Source organism: Salvelinus alpinus, chromosome 12 (assembly GCF_045679555.1).
Source record: "Salvelinus alpinus chromosome 12, SLU_Salpinus.1, whole genome shotgun sequence".
NCBI lineage: Eukaryota > Metazoa > Chordata > Actinopteri > Salmoniformes > Salmonidae > Salvelinus > Salvelinus alpinus.
Genome location: NC_092097.1, coordinates 25,885,903 through 25,902,584, shown reverse-complemented (window position 1 = coordinate 25,902,584; position 16,682 = coordinate 25,885,903). Strand labels below are relative to the sequence as shown.

Sequence of the window (16,682 nt, the reverse complement as noted above, 5' to 3'; positions counted from 1 at the left end):
TTCACCCATGACTGCGTGGCCATGCACGCCTCCAACTCAATCATCAAGTTTGCGGACGACACTACAGTGGTAGGCTTGATTACCAACAACGACGAGACGGCCTACAGGGAGGAGGTGAGGGCCCTCGGAGTGTGGTGTCAGGAAAATAACCTCACACTCAACGTCAACAAAACAAAGGAGATGATTGTGGACTTCAGGAAACAGCAGAGGGAGCACCCCCCTATCCACATCGACGGGACAGTAGTGGAGAGGGTAGTACGTTTTAAGTTCCTCGGCGTACACATCACGGACAAACTGAATTGGTCCACCCACACAGACAGCGTTGTGAAGAAGGCGCAGTAGCGCCTCTTCAACCTCAGGAGGCTGAAGAAATTCGGCTTGTCACCAAAAGCACTCAAACTTCATCAAGGACAACAACCACCCGAGCCACTGCCTGTTCACCCCGCTATCATCCAGAAAGCGAGGTCAGTAAAGGTGCATCAAAGCAGGGACCGAGAGACTGAAAAACAGCTTCTATCTCAAGGCCATCAGACTGTTAAACAGCCACCACTAACATCGAGTGGCTGCTGCCAACATACTGACTCAACTCCAGCTCACTTTAATAATGGAATTGATGGAAATTGATCAAAAATGTATCACTTGCCACTTTAAACAATGCCACTTAATATAATGTATATGTATATACTGTACTCTATATCATCTACTGCATCTTGCCATTTTTATGTAATACATGTATCACTAGCCACTTTAAACTATGCCACTTTATGTTTACATACCCTACAGTACTCATCTCATATGTATATACTGTACTCTATACCATCTACTGCATCTTGCCTATGCCGTTCTGTACCATCACTCATTCATATATCTTTATGTACATATTCTTTATCCCTTTACACTTGTGTGTATAAGGTAGAAGTTGTGGAATTGTTATGTTAGATTACTTGTTGGTTATTACTGCATTGTCGGAACTAGAAGCACAAGCATTTCGCTACACTCGCATTAACATCTGCTAACCATGTGTATGTGACAAATAAAATTTGATTTGATCCATTGTCCAACTGTTGCATTTATTAAAATCGTTTTAAAAACTTTTTAACAATTTCAATGACCATTGCTAGTGTGTGTTTGTGCTTCTGCGCGTTCGTGTGTGTGTTCAGCCGATTGCCTCCTGGGGTGTTTTATGTAGTCTGCAGTGAGCTCTTTAACTCCTTGTTTCCATGGGGACACTGATTGCTAACAAAAGCGTGTGAGGATAGGGCTAAACAGAGGGAAATATTCTCTCTCTTCGCCCCCCTCCCCCATCTCTCTGTCTCCTCTCCCCCCCTCTTTCTCTGTTTCCTTCTCTTGTCTCCTCTCTCTCTGACAGATAGCTCATCCATTAATATTTATTCCTGCACCCACAGCCTTCCTTTTATTAGTAGATACACTTGTGTCTGCAAACACAGATACCATTTCTGGTGTACATGCACGCAAATGATGATGGAGATTTAGATGGTAGATTTTAGTTGAAATAAAAGTTAATTATTCATAGGCAGAAGGCAAGTATCTAACCAGCTCACTTAAGTGTTAGAAAAATAAGATGAAAAATATTGATTGGGCAAAAGAGCGATAGAGAAATGGAATAGAGATAGAGAGATCAACGAAGGCGAGAGAGAGGGAATTGGATGGAATGAAGTGGTGATAGATTAATGGTGGGAAAGATAGCTATGATGACATCTTAGTTTGATTAATACTTCTGCTATGAGTGGGCACAGAAGGAGAGAGCGAGAGGAGAAGAAATAAAGGGAGCAGGCTGATCATTTAAATATCACAGTTACAGCAACCCTTTGATCTGTCTGCTTGTAATTGGGGTCAGTGCAGGTGAGACACGTGCACACACACACACACAAAGGTATAAGACAGCTTGTTTGGAAAAGGACAATCCAATAAGTGGACCACAAGACGTCAATACCGGTCTTTATGTAAGGCCATGTCCACAAAGAAGGAGAGTTAATGAGTGTGAGTTAGTTTGTAGTTGTGTTTTTGTTGGTGTGAGGGTACAGGAGGAAGAAAACAGTGTTCACAATAATATTGTTCTTTATGATGAGAGGGTACAGAGACTTCAGCCTATGTGTATATTTAAAAGACTGTGTGTTATAGTCCTATCCTATCTAAATTGGGAGATAATATAGGACATCTGATGAAGTGAATAATGTATTAAAGGGTAGACTGAAAGGCTCTCACATGACCAGGTAGGAAACTCAAACTCAAGACAGGAGCTTTCTGCTAACTGTTGGTTCCTCTCAGAGTTGCATTTCTAATGAAGCTTATTGTTGTAGGCTACTACAATGTTTTCTACCGATGGGGCATCCATTCTTCTCTAGCTGGCTCTGGTAAAATGTTGTATGACAGTGTTTGATGTGATGACCTGAACTAATTCAATTATTTCATTATGTTTATCTTTTCATCAGCATATAAAAGTATTATTTAATATAGTGAAACTATACCCCTTGACTTTTTTGTTATAGCCTTATTCTAAAATTGACTAAATAAAAAAAAAATCCTCAGATATCTACACACAATACCTCATAATGCCAAAGCTAAAACAGGTTTTTAGAAATGTTTGTAAATGTATATATAAAAACAACAACTGAAATACCTTATTTACATAATTATTCAGACCCTTTGGTATGAGATTCGAAATTGTGCTCAGGTGCATCCTGTTTCCATTGATCATCCTTGAGATGTTTCTACAACTTGACTGGAGTCCACCTGTGGTAAATTCAATTGATTGGACATGATTTGGAAAGGCACACAACTGTCTATATAAGGTCCCACAGTTGACAGTGCATGTCAAAGCAAAGACCAAGCCATGAGGTCGAAGGAATTGTCCGTAGAGCGCCGAGACAGGATTGTGTCGAAACACAGATCTGGGGAAGAGTACCAAAAAATGTCTGCAGCGTTGAAGGTCCCCAAGAACACAGTGCCCTCCATCATTCTTAAATGGAACAAGTTTGGAACCACCAAGACTCTTCCTAGAACTGGCCAAACTGAGAAATCGGGGGAGAAGGGCCATGTTCAGGGAGGTGACCAAGAACCCGATGGTCACTCTGACAGTGCTCTAGAGTTCCCCTGTGGAGATTGGAGAACCTTTTAGAAGGATCATCTCTGCAGCACTCAGTCAGGCCTTTATGGTAGAGTGGCCAGACGGAAGCCTCTCCTCAGCTCGCTTGGAGTTTGCCAAAAGGCACCTAAAGACTCTCAGAACATCTTTGGCCTGAATGCCAAGAATCATGTCTGGAGGAAACCTGGCACCATCCCTAGGGTGAAGCATGGTGGTGGCAGCATCATGCTGTGGGGGTATTTTTCAGTGGCCTGGAGTGGGAGACTAGTCAGGATCGAGGCAAAGAAGAACGGAGCAAAGGACAGAGAGATCCTTGAGGAAAACCTGCTCCCGAGCGCTCAGGACCTCAAAGTGGGGCGAAGGTTCACCTTCAAACAGAACAATGACCCTAAGCACACAGGCAAGACACCGCAGGAGTGGCTTTGGGACAAATCTCTAAGTGTCATTGAGTGGCCCAGTTAGAGCCCAGACCGGAACCCGATCAAACATCTCTGGAGACCTGAAAATAGCTGTGCAGCAACGCTCCCTATCCAACCTGACAGAGCTTCAGAGGATCTGCAGAGAAGAATAGAAGAAACTCCCCAAATACAGGTTTGCCAAGCTTGTAGCATCAGACGCAAGACTCAAGGCTGTAATTGCTGCCAAAGGTGCTTCAACAAAGTACTGAGTAAAGGGTCTGAATACTTATGGAAATGTGATATCATTTAAAAAAAAAAAAAAAAAAATCTACATAACAGTTTTTGCTTTGTCATTATGGGGTGTGTAGATTGATGAGGGAAAAAAACTATTTGATACATTTTAGAATAAGGCTGTAACATAACACAATTTGGAAAAAGTCAAGGGGTCTGAATACTTCCCGAAGGCACTGTACACTAGGTTGCTGTATTAGATTGACTTAAAGATTAGACTGGCAGGCGGACGGGAGGCCTCCCTGGTACACACACGTTAGCCTGTAAGGTATGCTAATGAATTAATCTCTCTCAGACGTGACTAATTGACTTTTTTTGCTTACCTACTGAGACAGGCGACTGAAGGAGATATTATGTTGATAAAACTGCCTTAAGGATATACACCTATATATAGTCATTCTGATCTGCGAGCTGATTGTGTTTCTCTTTTTGTTTGCAATAAAGATCGATTAGAAACAATAAATACATGACCACTGTAAAGACAGCTGCTCTGATGCATGTGACAACCTTTTTGTGTGTTCTGGTATTTCAGTGTCATGGAATATGATTGAACTGTATCTTGATGTGAAAAAACATTCTTTGAGAGTCTAGGAAAGGTTGTGTTGCTGATGTTGTATCCCAACCTCATTAGGAGTTGAAAGGAATGTTAGGTTATGTGGTTAATCCTGGGAAAAATGTCAGCCAAGTCCCTCACTCCAAACATGGACAGAAAGTTGGACAGCATCGCCCTGATTCACTGTTGCAGAAATCAAAGATTATTTCATGAAATCTTTGTTCAGTTATTGTCTGAAAGAGGCCGTGGTGGAATAAGGGGTTGCGAAGGGTAGAATGTCTGGATTGACAGAGAGCCTAAAGAACACTATGAACACCAGAACAGAATGGTTAAAAGGTTCTCTTTCACTGCTGCAGGGCAGACTAGTGCCAGATGAGAGGATGGTTGTTGCTCTGACCCAGTGGCCTACAACAAGGGAGATTGGCTTGTATAAATGTGTCTTGAACACTGCTAATCCCCATCAGCCTCAGCTCCCAGCACCCCGTCTCACTCTTCCACCCCTCTGTCTTTCTCTCTCCCTCTCCTACACCTCTCTTTCTGCTTCTCCTCTCTTCTATCTCTCCACTCTAAGCTTTGTGTGTGTCCTAACCTCATCAAACTGCAGCCTTCCCTTAGCTGGAAATCAGTGATATACAGGCTGTGGGGACAGTGGGGCTGGTACAGAGATGACTGGGCTGGTGGTTTGATTACAAACGGATCAAAGAATGGCCTGATCCATTAATAAAAGGATGAATAAATTAATGCAGGGAGGGATGGAGGAGAAAGTAGTGTAAGATCTGGGATCATGACTTTGAGCTTCCCGTTTCTAAATATAGTCCCAATACGCTGTCATTCATTAGCAACGCTCATAACAGCAAGACCCACCGGATACAAGGAGGACAGAGGAGATGATTTGCTGGGCGTCATTGGACAGTGTTGGACAGGCAGTATTGGGCAGTGCAAGGTAGTGTTAGAGGTCTTACCCTGAGTGTGTTGGATGTTGAGCTGGTTGATTTGCTCAGTGAACTCGTTTTCCTCGATGGTCTCGGTGCGAGGGACGGACAGAGAGAAACGTCGCTTAAAGTTCTTCATCTTGTTCATGGCGCTGAGAGAGAGAGAGAGAGAGAGAGAGAGAGAGAGAGAGAGAGAGAGAGAGAGAGAGAACAAGGCATACATGTATGTAAATGACTGGGTGTCGAACCCTGTTTTTTTGCTGTGTATCACTCCAGACCATGTAAGCCCACTGAGGTAAAAGTCATCCCAGCTTACAATTGGCTCATTCATCCCCCCTCCTCTCCCCTGTAACTATTCCCCAGATCGTTGCTGTAAATGAGAATGGGTTCTCAGTCAAATTACCTGGTAAAATAAGGGTTAAATAACACAAGTTTTCAGATCCAAGGCAAAGTTACTCAAACAACACCATGTCCTTAACACTTTACAGGCTACGACCACATTATACGATTTGAACCACTAACCATAATCCCTGGGGTGAAAGAGCATAACGATCAGACTGTCTGGACAGAGGAAAGTGAATATGTAACTACTCTCTGCTGAACCAATGGTCTCTAACCTAACTGCATGGCACACCAAACAGAACAGCTCCCATGGCACACCAAACAGAACAGCTCCCGTTAGTGATTGGGTTGTGGTCTTTGGTTGAAGTCAGAAACAGAGAGACAGAGAGGCAGTCTCTGTGTGTGGTGCTCCCTGGCTGTTAAAAATGCTAACATCGGATCACTGATTGATGGAATAATGAGGCAGCGAAATAGCAGGAGAGCATTTAATCAATACAGTCACCTCTCTGTCATGGCCCAGACACTGCTTTGTCAATACATCACATAACCATATAACCCTCTCCCCCCACTCATTATATCGTTCTCTCACTCTCACTCACTGAGCAGCAGTGCAGGTTGGTTGCTATGGTCTCCTACTTTCTAATTAGTTTCCTTTCAGACTGTGTGTGATGTCATTATTTTAAGACATGAGAGTAGGCAGAACTATGTTCCTCAGTTGTACACGTGTTCATGCATGCTTGTGCGTGCGTAACGGACATCACGCTTGTAATTAGGGAGCACTCCCCTATCCACATCAAAGGGACAGCAGTGTACGGTGGAAAGTTTTAAGAGTTCCACGTCCTCCTAATTTGGCTCACGCCGAGGCTTGAATCCAGGACCTCTGCATTTCTAGCACACGTGACCACCCTCCTGAAGCATCTTACCAGTCGGTGCCACTAAAAAATGTACAATTCGTCTGTGTCATTTCTTATTCCATTTTTCAATCATTTGAACTTGAAGATGCACACTTCCCTTTAAAGTGACAATCAGCAGTAGAAACAATATCAGCTCCTGTTTAGGTAAAAAGCTGAGGGATGGGCCTAGAGAAATGTAACCACAATCCATGATATCAACATCATAGTTCTGACCATGTTTTGAGGCTATATAGTGTTTGTTTACATTTACTTCATTTAAACATTGGAGCTTATATTTTGCTTATATTTTGGGTTCTGATGGGGTACAACAGTTGAACTAAGCTCATGAGAATAAGAATTCTGTTCATTGACTACAGCTCGGCATTCAACACCATAGTACCCTCCAAGCTCATCATCAAGCTGGAGGCCCTGGGTCTTAACCCCACCCTGTGCAACTGGGTCCAGGACTTTCTGACCGGCCACCCCAGGTGGTGAAGGTAGGAAACATCATCTCCACTTCGCTGACCCTCAACACTGGGGCCCCACAAGGGTGTGTGCTAAGTCCTCTCCTGTACTCCCTGTTCACCCACGACAGCGTGGCCATGCACACCTCCAACTCAATCATCAGGTTTGCAGATGACACAACATTAGTGGGCTTGATCACCAACAATGACGAGACAGCCTACAGGAAGGAGGTGAGGGCACTTGGAGTGTGGTGTCAGAAAAACAACCTCTCACTCTACGTCAACAAAGCAAAGGAGATGATTGTGGACTTCAGGAAACAGCAGAGGGAGCACTCCCCTATCCACATCAAAGGGACAGCAGTGTACGGTGGAAAGTTTTAAGTTCCTGGGCGTACACATCACAGACAAAACTGAAATGGTCCACCCACACAGACAGTGTGGCGAAGAAGGCAAAACAGTGCCTCTTCAACCTCAGAAGGCTGAATAAATTTGGGTTGTTACCCAAAACCCTGACAAACTTTTACAGATGCACAATCGAGATCATCCTGTCGGGCTGTATCACAGCCTGGTACGGCAACTGCACCACCCTCAACCGCAAGGCTCTCCAGAGGATGGTGCGGTCTGCACAACGCATCACCGGGGGCAAACTACCTGCCCTCCAGGACACCTACAGCACCCGATGTCACAGGAAGGCCAAAAAGATCATCAAGGACAACAACCACCCGAGCGACTGTCTGTTCACACCGCTATCATCCAGAAGGCGAGGCCAGTACAGGTGCATCAAAGCTGGGACCGAGAGATTGAAAAACAGGATCTATCTCAAGGCCATCAGACTGCTAAACAGCAATCACTAACACAGAGAGGCTGCAGCCTACATTGAGACCCAATTATTATTATTTTTTAAATTTATTTCACCTTTATTTAACCAGGTAGGCAAGTTGAGAACAAGTTCTCATTTACAACTGCGACCTGGCCAAGATAAAGCAAAGCAGTTCGACACATACAGCAACACAGAGTTACACATGGAATAAACAAACATACAGTCAATAATACAGTAGAAAAAGTATATATACAGTGTGTGCAAATGAGGTAAGATAAGGGAGGTAAGGCAATAAATAGGCCATGGTGGCGAAATAATTACAATATACCAATTAAACACTGGAGTGATAGATGTGCAGAAGATGAATGTGCAAGTAGAGATACGGGGGTGCAAAGGACCAAGATAAATAAATAAATAAATACAGTATGGGGATGAGGTAGTTGGATGGGCTATTTACAGGTGCAGTGATCTGTGAACTGCTCTGACAGCTTGTGGTTAAAGCTAGTGAGGGAGATATGAGTCTCCAGCTTCAGTGATTTTTGCAGTTCGTTCCAGTCATTGGCAGCAGAGAACTGGAAGGAGAGGCGGCCAAAGAAGGAATTGGCTTTGTGGTTGACCAGTGAGATATACCTGCTGGAGGGCGTGCTACGGGTGGGTGCTGCTATGGTGATCAGTGAGCTGAGATAAGGCGGAGCTTTACCTAGCAAAGGCTTGTAGATGACCTGGAGCCAGTGGGTTTGGCAACGAATATGAAGCGAGGGCCAGCCAACGAGAGCATACAGGTCACAGTGGTGGGTAGTATATGGGGCTTTGGTGACAAAACAGATGGCACTGTGATAGACTGCATTCAATTTGTTGAGTAGAGTGTTGGAGGCTATTTTGTAAATGACACCCCCGAAGTCGAGGATCGGTAGGATGGTCAGTTTTACAAGGGTATGTTTGGCAGCATGAGTGAAGAATGCTTTGCTGCGAAATAGGAAGCCGATTCTAGATTTAATTTTGGATTGGAGATGCTTAATGTGAGTCTGGAAGGAGAGTTTACAGTCTAGCCAGACACCTAGGTATTTGTAGTTGTCCACATATTCTAAGTCAGAACCGTCCAGAGTAGTGATGCTGGAAGGGCGGGCAGCAATCGATTGAAGAGCATGCATTTCGTTTTAGTTGCATTTAAGAGCAGTTGGAGGCCACGGAAGGAGAGTTGTATGTCATTGAAGCTCGTCTGGAGGTTAGTTAACACAGTGTCCAAAAGGCCAGAAGTATACAGAATGGTGTCGTCTGCGTAGAGGTGGATCAAAGAATCACCAGCAGAAAGAGCGAACCCTCTGGCACCCCCATAGAGACTGCCAGAGGTCCGGACAACAGGCCCTCCGATTTGACACACTGAACTCTATCAGAGAAGTAGTTGGTGAACCAGGCGAGGCAGTCATTTGAGAAACCAAGGCTGTCGAGTCTGCCAATAAGAATGTGGTGATTGACAGAGTCGAAAGCCTTGGCCAGGTCGATGAATACGGCTGCACAGTAATGTCTCTTATCGATGGCGGTTACGATATCGTTTACGACCTTGAGCGTGGCTGAGGTGCACCCATGACCAGCTCTGAAACCAGATTGCATAGCGGAGAAGGTACGGTGGGATTCGAAATGGTCGGTAATCTGTTTGTTAACTTAGGATAGGATAGATATAGGTCTGTAGCATTTTGGGTCTAGAATGTCTCCCCCTTTGAAGAGGCGGATGATCGCGGCTTTCCAATCTTTGGGAATCTCAGACGATACGAAAGAGAGGTTGAACAGGCTAGTAATAGGGGTTGCAACAATTTCGGCAGAGAGGGTCCAGATTGTCTAGCCCGGCTGATTTGTAGGGGTCCAGATTTTGCAGCTCTTTCAGAACAACATTCCAATCACTGGACACTTTAATAAATGGATCACTAGTCACTTTAAACAATGCCACTTTAAATAATGCCACTTTAATAATGTTTACATATTACATTACTTATATCACGTGCAGTATATACTGTATTTCATACCATCTATGCCGCTCGGCCATCGCTCATCCATATACTTACAGTTGAAGTAGGAAGTTTAAATGTATTTGGCTAAGATGTATGTAAACACAGTTTTTCACAATTCCTGACATTTAATCCTAGTAATAAAATCCCTGTCTTAGGCCAGTTAGGATCACCACTTTATTTTAAGAATGTGAAATGTCAGAATAATAGTAGAGAGAATTATTTATTTCAGCTTTTATTTCTTTCATCACATTCCCAGTGGGTCAGAAGTTTGCATACACTCAATTAGTATTTGGTAGCATTGCCTTTAAATTGTTTAAGCTTCCCACAATAAGTTGGGTGACCTTTGGACCATTCCTCCTGACAGAGCCAGGTCAGGTTTGTAGGCCTCCTTGCTCGCACACACTTTTTCAGTTCTGCCCACACATTTGTTTTGGCCACTCCAATACCTTGACTTTGTTGTCCTTAAGCCATTTTGCCACAATTTTGGAAGTATGCTTGGGGTCATTGTCCATTTGGAAGACCCATTTGTGACCAAGCTTTAACTTCTTGACTGATGTCTTGAGATGTTGCTTCAATATATCCACATCATTTTCCTGCCTCATGATGCCATCTATATTGTGAAGCGCACCAGTTCCTCCTGCAGCCAAGCACCTCCACAACATGATGCTGCCACCCCCGTTCTTCACGGTTGGGATGGTGTTCTCCGGCTTGCAAGCTTCCCCCTTTTTCTTCCAAACATAACAATGGTCATTATGGCCAAACAGTTCCGTTTTTGTTTCATCAGACCAGAGGACATTTCTCAAAAAAGTATGATCTTTGTCCCCACGTGCAGTTGCAAACCGTAGTCTGGCTATTTTACGGTGGTTTTGGAGCAGTGGCTTCTTCCTTGTTGAGCGGCCTCTCAGGTTATGTCGATATAGGACTCGTTTTACTGTGGATATAGATACTTTTGTACCTGTTTCCACCAGCATCTTCACAAGGTCCTTTGCTGCCGTTCTGGGAATGATTTGCACTTTTCGCAACAAAGTACATTCATCTCTAGGAGACAGAACGAGTCTCCTTCCTGAGCGGTATGATGGCTGCGTGGTCCCATGGTGTTTATACTTGCATACTATTGTATAGATGTATAGATGAACGTGGTACCTTCAGGCGTTTGGAAATTTCTCCTAAGGATGAACCAGACTTGTGGAGGTCTACAATTTGTCAAGCAAAGATGCACTGAGTTTGAAGGTAGGCCTTGAAATACATCCACAGGTACACCTCCAATTGACTCAAATGATGTCAATTAGCCTATCAGAAGCTTTTAAAGCCATGACATCATTTTCTGGAATTTTCCAAGCTGTTTAAAGGCACTGTCAACTTAGTGTATGTAAACTTCTGACCCACTGGAATTGTGATACAGTGAATTATAAGTGAAATAATCTGTCTGTAAACAATTGTTGGGAAAATTACTGTGTAATGCACAAAGTAGATGTCCTAACCGACTTGCCAGAACTATAGTTTGATGACAAGAAATTTGTGGAGTGGTTGAAAAACTAGTTTTAACCAATAAAATTGACCAATAAAATTTATAAATTATATTCTTTACGAATTTATGGGTATATGTCATTAATTTATAAAAATAGATGTAGCAACTGGTGATTGCCCCTTTAAAAGCAACGTCTGTTAGGCAGATGACCAGCAAACCTGGTGTTGCATTAAATCTTTCCCCTCAAAGGATGGGAGAGACAAGAGAATGATAGTTCTATGTCCTTTGGATTCAGCCTCTCGATTCATTGCTCTCCTTAGAGATCTGTATATAATGATGAGATGCTCATGTCTCCGTGCCCTAACAATGGGAGTCATTGTCCCAAAGGCGGGAAGACAGGCGACAAGCTTAGATCCAAAATAAGCCCATAGAAACACATTTGGCTTATTTTGCAAAGATTTGGGCAAGAGTGAAACATTTCGCTTCGCCTTTTCCTCTCTGCTCTGCTCTCCTCCCCTTTTTCTCTTTTCAACTCTCCAAAGCAGCTTAATTGTGTGTGTCATAACGTAAATATTTTGTATTTCTTACAGATCCTCATTAGTACCTGCCAAAGCAGCAGCTACTCTTCCTGGGGTCCAAAAAAGACTAAGGCAATTACATACAAAATCACACAACACATTATTACACACTACTTTACAACATATCTACAATACAAAATCAATATGACAATATAATAATGTACATGTGTGTAGAGTGTGTGTGTTTGCATGTGTGCCTGTATCTCTTCACAGTCCATACTGTTCCATAAAGGGTAGTTTTATCAGTTTTTGAAATCTGATTTTACTGCTTGCATGAGTTACTTGATGTGGAATAGAGTTCCATGTAGTCATGGCTCTATGTAGTATTGTGAGTTTCCTATAGACTGTTTTGGACTTGGGAACTGTGAAGAGACCCCTGGTAGTATGTCTTGTGGGGTATGCATTAGAGGTCGACCGGTTATGATTTTTCAACGCCGATACCGATACCGATTATTGGTGGACCAAAAAGCCAAAACCGATTAAAAATCTGCCAATTTTTTATTTATAATAATGACAATTACAACAATACTGAATGAACACTTATTTTAACTTAATACATCAATAAAATCAATTTAGCCTCAAATTATGAAACATGTTCAATTTGGTTTAAATAATGCAAAAACAAAGTGTTGGAGAAGAAAGTAAAAGTGCAATATGTGCCATGTAAGAAAGCTAACGTTTAAGTTCCTTGCTCAGAACATGAGAACATATGAAAGCTGGTGGTTCCTTTTAACAAGAGTCTTCAATATTCCCAGGTAAGAAGTTTTAGGTTGTAGTTATTATAGGAATTATAGGACTATTTCTCTCTATACCATTTGTATTTGATTAACCTTTGACTATTGGATGTTCTTATAGGCACTTTAGTATTGCCAGTGTAACAGTATAGCTTCCGTCCCTCTCCTCGCTCCTCCCTGGGCTCGAACCAGGAACACAACGACAACAGCCACCCTCGAAGCAGCGTTACCCATGCAGAGCAAGGGGAATAACCACTCCAAGTCTTGGAGCGAGTGACGTTTGAAACGCTATTAGCGCGCACCCCGCTAACTAGCTAGCCATTTCACATCGGTTACACGAGCCTAATCTCGGGAGTTGATAGGCTTGAAGTCATAAACAGCGCTGTGCTTGCGAAGAGCTGCTGGCAAAACGCACGAAAGTGTTGTTTGAATGAATGCTTACGAGCATGCTGCTGCCTACCACTGCTCAGTCAGACTGCTCTATCAAATCATAGACTTAATTATAACATAATAACACACAGAAATACGAGCCTTAGGTCATTAATATGGTCGAATCCGGAAACAAGACATTTATTCTTTCAGTGAAATACGGAACCGTTCCGTGTTTTATCTAAGGGGTGGCATCCTTTAGTCTAAATATTCCTGTTACATTGCACAACCTTCAATGTTATGTCATAATTACGTAAAAATTCTGGCAAATTAGGCAGCCCAAACTGTTGCATATACACTGACTCTGCGTGCAATGAACGCAAGAGAAGTGACACAATTTCACCTGGTTAATATTGCCTGCTAACCTGGATTTCTTGTAGCTAAATATGCAGGTTTAAAAATATATACTTCTGTGTATTGATTTTAAGAAAGGCATTGATGTTCATGGTTAGGTACACATTGGCGCAACGATACGCACCGCATCGATTATATGCAACGCATGACACGCCAGATAAACTAGTAATATCATCAACCATGTGTAGTTAACTAGTGATTATGATTGATTGATTGATTGATTGTTTTTTTATAAGATAAGTTTAATGCTAGCAAGCAACTTACCTTGGCTTACTGCATTCGCGTAACAGGCAGTCTCCTCGTGGAGTGCAATGAGAGGCAGGTGGTTAGAGCGTTGGACTAGTTAACTGTAAGGTTGCAAGATTGAATCCCCGAGCTGACAAGGTAAAAATCTGTCGTTCTGCCCCTGAACGAGGCAGTTAACCCACCGTTCCTAGGCCGTCATTGAAAATAAGAATGTGTTCTTAATTAACTGACTTGCCTAGTTAAATAAAGATTAAATAAAAGGTGTAAAAAAATACCGATTTCCAATTGTTATGAAAACTTGAAAATCGGCCCTAATTAAATTGGCCATTCCGATTAATCAGTCGACCTCTAGTATGCATGGTTGTCTGAGTTGTAGTCATTTAAACAGACAGCTCGATGCTTTCAACATGTCAATACCTCTCAGAAAGACAAGTAGTGATGCAGTCAGTCTCTCCTCTACTTTGACCCAGGAGAGATTGACATGCATATTATTGATGTTAGCTCTCCGTGTACATTTAAGGGCCATGCTGCTCTGTTCTGGGCCAACTGTAGTTTGCTTGTCCCTTTTTGTGGCACTTGACCATATGACTGAGCAGTAGTTCAGGTGTGACAAACCTAGTCTCCTGTAGGACTTGTTTTGTTGATAGCGATACGGAGAGACCTCTCCCCATCTTAGCTACCGTTGCAACAATATGTTTTGACCATGACAGTTTGAAATTCAGGGTTACATCAAGCAGTTTCGTCTCCTCAACATGCTTGATTTCCACATTAGTCATTACACGATTTAGTTGAGGTTTAGGGTTTAGTGAATGATATGTCCCAAATACAATGCTTTTAGTTTTTGAAATATTTAGGACTATCTTATTTCTTGCCACACATTCTAAAACTGACTGCAGCTCTTTGTTAAGTGTTGCAGTCATTTTATTTGCTGTAGTAGCTGACGTATGTAGTGTTGAGTCATCAGCATACAAAGTGTTCCTGAGCACAGTAAGTAAGTTGTGTGTTGTCAGGGAAGTGTTACCAATGGTGGTGTGCTCCATGTATCTTGTTTACAGACAACATATCCCTCTGTTTGGAGCAGGGTGCATTCTGGGAGCTCTATGCTCTGAGACAATAGGATGGCTTTAACACTGTCAAAGAACATGGCGTCAGGCTCAGTAAATGTACAGTATGACTGTATGTGTGTGTGTGTGTGTGTGGGGGGGGGGGGGGGGGGGGGGTCAAAGCAGGATACACAACTACAGAAGACCAGAAGATACAGAGAGCAGAGAAGATTGAGAAAAATAAGTTATGAGTGTTCCATGTTCAACACATGAAGGCTCAGTGGGGTTTGGTGTATTTGATTGGGAACACGACCACCACAACCACACAGAGAGATAATGAGACGATTAACACACACACAATCAGAGGGCATCTGGTCATGTAGGGGTGCCAGCAAGGCTCAGTCCCACCATTCATTCCCTCTGATCAGTCCTGGACACAGATAGCCTTAATGGTGCATCTTTCTCCTGAGAGAGAGAGAGAGAGAGAGAGATAACTAATGGTCTCTCTGCTCCACTCCAGCAATACTCTCTCCTGTAAAGTTTAGAAGGCATTAGAAGAGTTATAAAGGGAAAGTTGAGTCTATTAGCTGCTTGTTGTGTTTATCACTTCTGTCTTAATTGAATGAATCTATTTGAACTATTGTTCAAATAGTCTTTCTAGCAAAAAGGACTTCCATAATAACTCCTGTCATATACTGTAAATCCACAACCCAAATGTCTGTAGAAATCAACCATTGTCCTGGATTAAATTTCTCTCAAGAATACAGCCTACTGAGGTAGATTGTGTTGCTTGTTCACTTTGGCTTCATGGGTTTATGCAGGTCAGTGCACATCAGGAACATGACACACACACAAACTCTCCAGCCCACAGAAATATCCCAAAACCACATGAAATAGGCTGAAATGTGTGTCTGGGCTCAATGGTAGGAAAATCCATTACAGTAGGAAGCAGTCTAATCTGACCAGTGTGATTTTCCAATCAGACCTCTGGACCTGGCAGGTCACCAGAGACGAAACAGCAGTCACAAACACACAGATATTTCAATGGAAAAAGAAAGGATGAGAACATTAAAAAAAACATTCAAAGTACCATGGCAAATATGCATCACAATCCTGAATATCAATACCTTGCCCTGGACATGGTTTGATGGATTTTAAAAAGGAAGTTGTGGAAAGCAGATGAGCATGCAGTAAGAATGGTACATGATGTGAGGAGAGGTGGATGTGAGAGGAAGAGAAAGAAAGATTGAGCTGGTGTTTATTATGTATAAATGGATTTAAGGAAGAACAATGAATGAGTGTGCCTTTGTACTGTGCAGACTTTGTTACTGCTCAGTAGTGAGGCCAACTCTGGGCCTGTGGTCATATTACCTCTCGCCCCAACAGTTCACACGCACCGAAAGACTGCTCATTCAAGCGCTGCCTGTGTAACCGGCGGTAGCTCTCCAAAACACACACAAACATACACACACACTGCACATGCAAACTCGTTGTCTACGAATACACACAACACAAACACTCTGTCTCTACACACATCCGACAACATTCTCCTAGAGAGAATGTCCCGACAGGACTGCAGACAGAAGGCATACACAGGAACATTGAACATCGGTCCCCCACATACCGGAGTACAGAAGCACATATGCACCATTGCACACAAGCAGGTACACGCACAAGCAAACTCACATTCAAACACAGCCGTTGACCGATCCAGTGCAAAGTTTGTTATTTCCAGGTGCAAGAGAACAAAAGACAAGCTACTCTCAAGATAGGAAACAATCCATTATACACAAAGAAAACAGAATTGGAAGCACATACAGTGGGGAGAACAAGTATTTGATACACTGCCGATTTTGCAGGTTTTCCTACTTACAAAGCATGTAGAGGTCTGTAATTTTTATCATAGGTACACTTCAACTGTGAGTGACGGAATCTAAAACAAAAATCCAGAAAATCACATTGTATGATTTTTAAATAATTAATTTGCATTTTATTGCATGACATAAGTATTTGATCACCTACCAA

The 16,682-nt window shown here is 42.7% G+C and overlaps 1 protein-coding gene across 3 annotated transcripts in view; it reads right to left on the bottom strand.

Annotated features, from left to right (window-relative positions):
- The window catches only part of cdk18 (cyclin dependent kinase 18), a 65,544-nt gene that overhangs the window by 16,375 nt on the left and 32,487 nt on the right, over window positions 1–16,682 (bottom strand). For 2 of the 3 annotated variants that reach the window (XM_071335520.1, XM_071335519.1), the window contains one exon: window positions 5,311–5,432. In XM_071335520.1, coding sequence (XP_071191621.1) covers window positions 5,311–5,428 — 118 coding nt within the window. In that variant the 5' untranslated portion in view covers window positions 5,429–5,432. Of the gene's footprint in view, window positions 1–5,310; window positions 5,433–13,632; window positions 13,725–16,682 lie in introns of those variants that run through there. The other variant, XM_071335521.1, reaches the window with a different exon arrangement.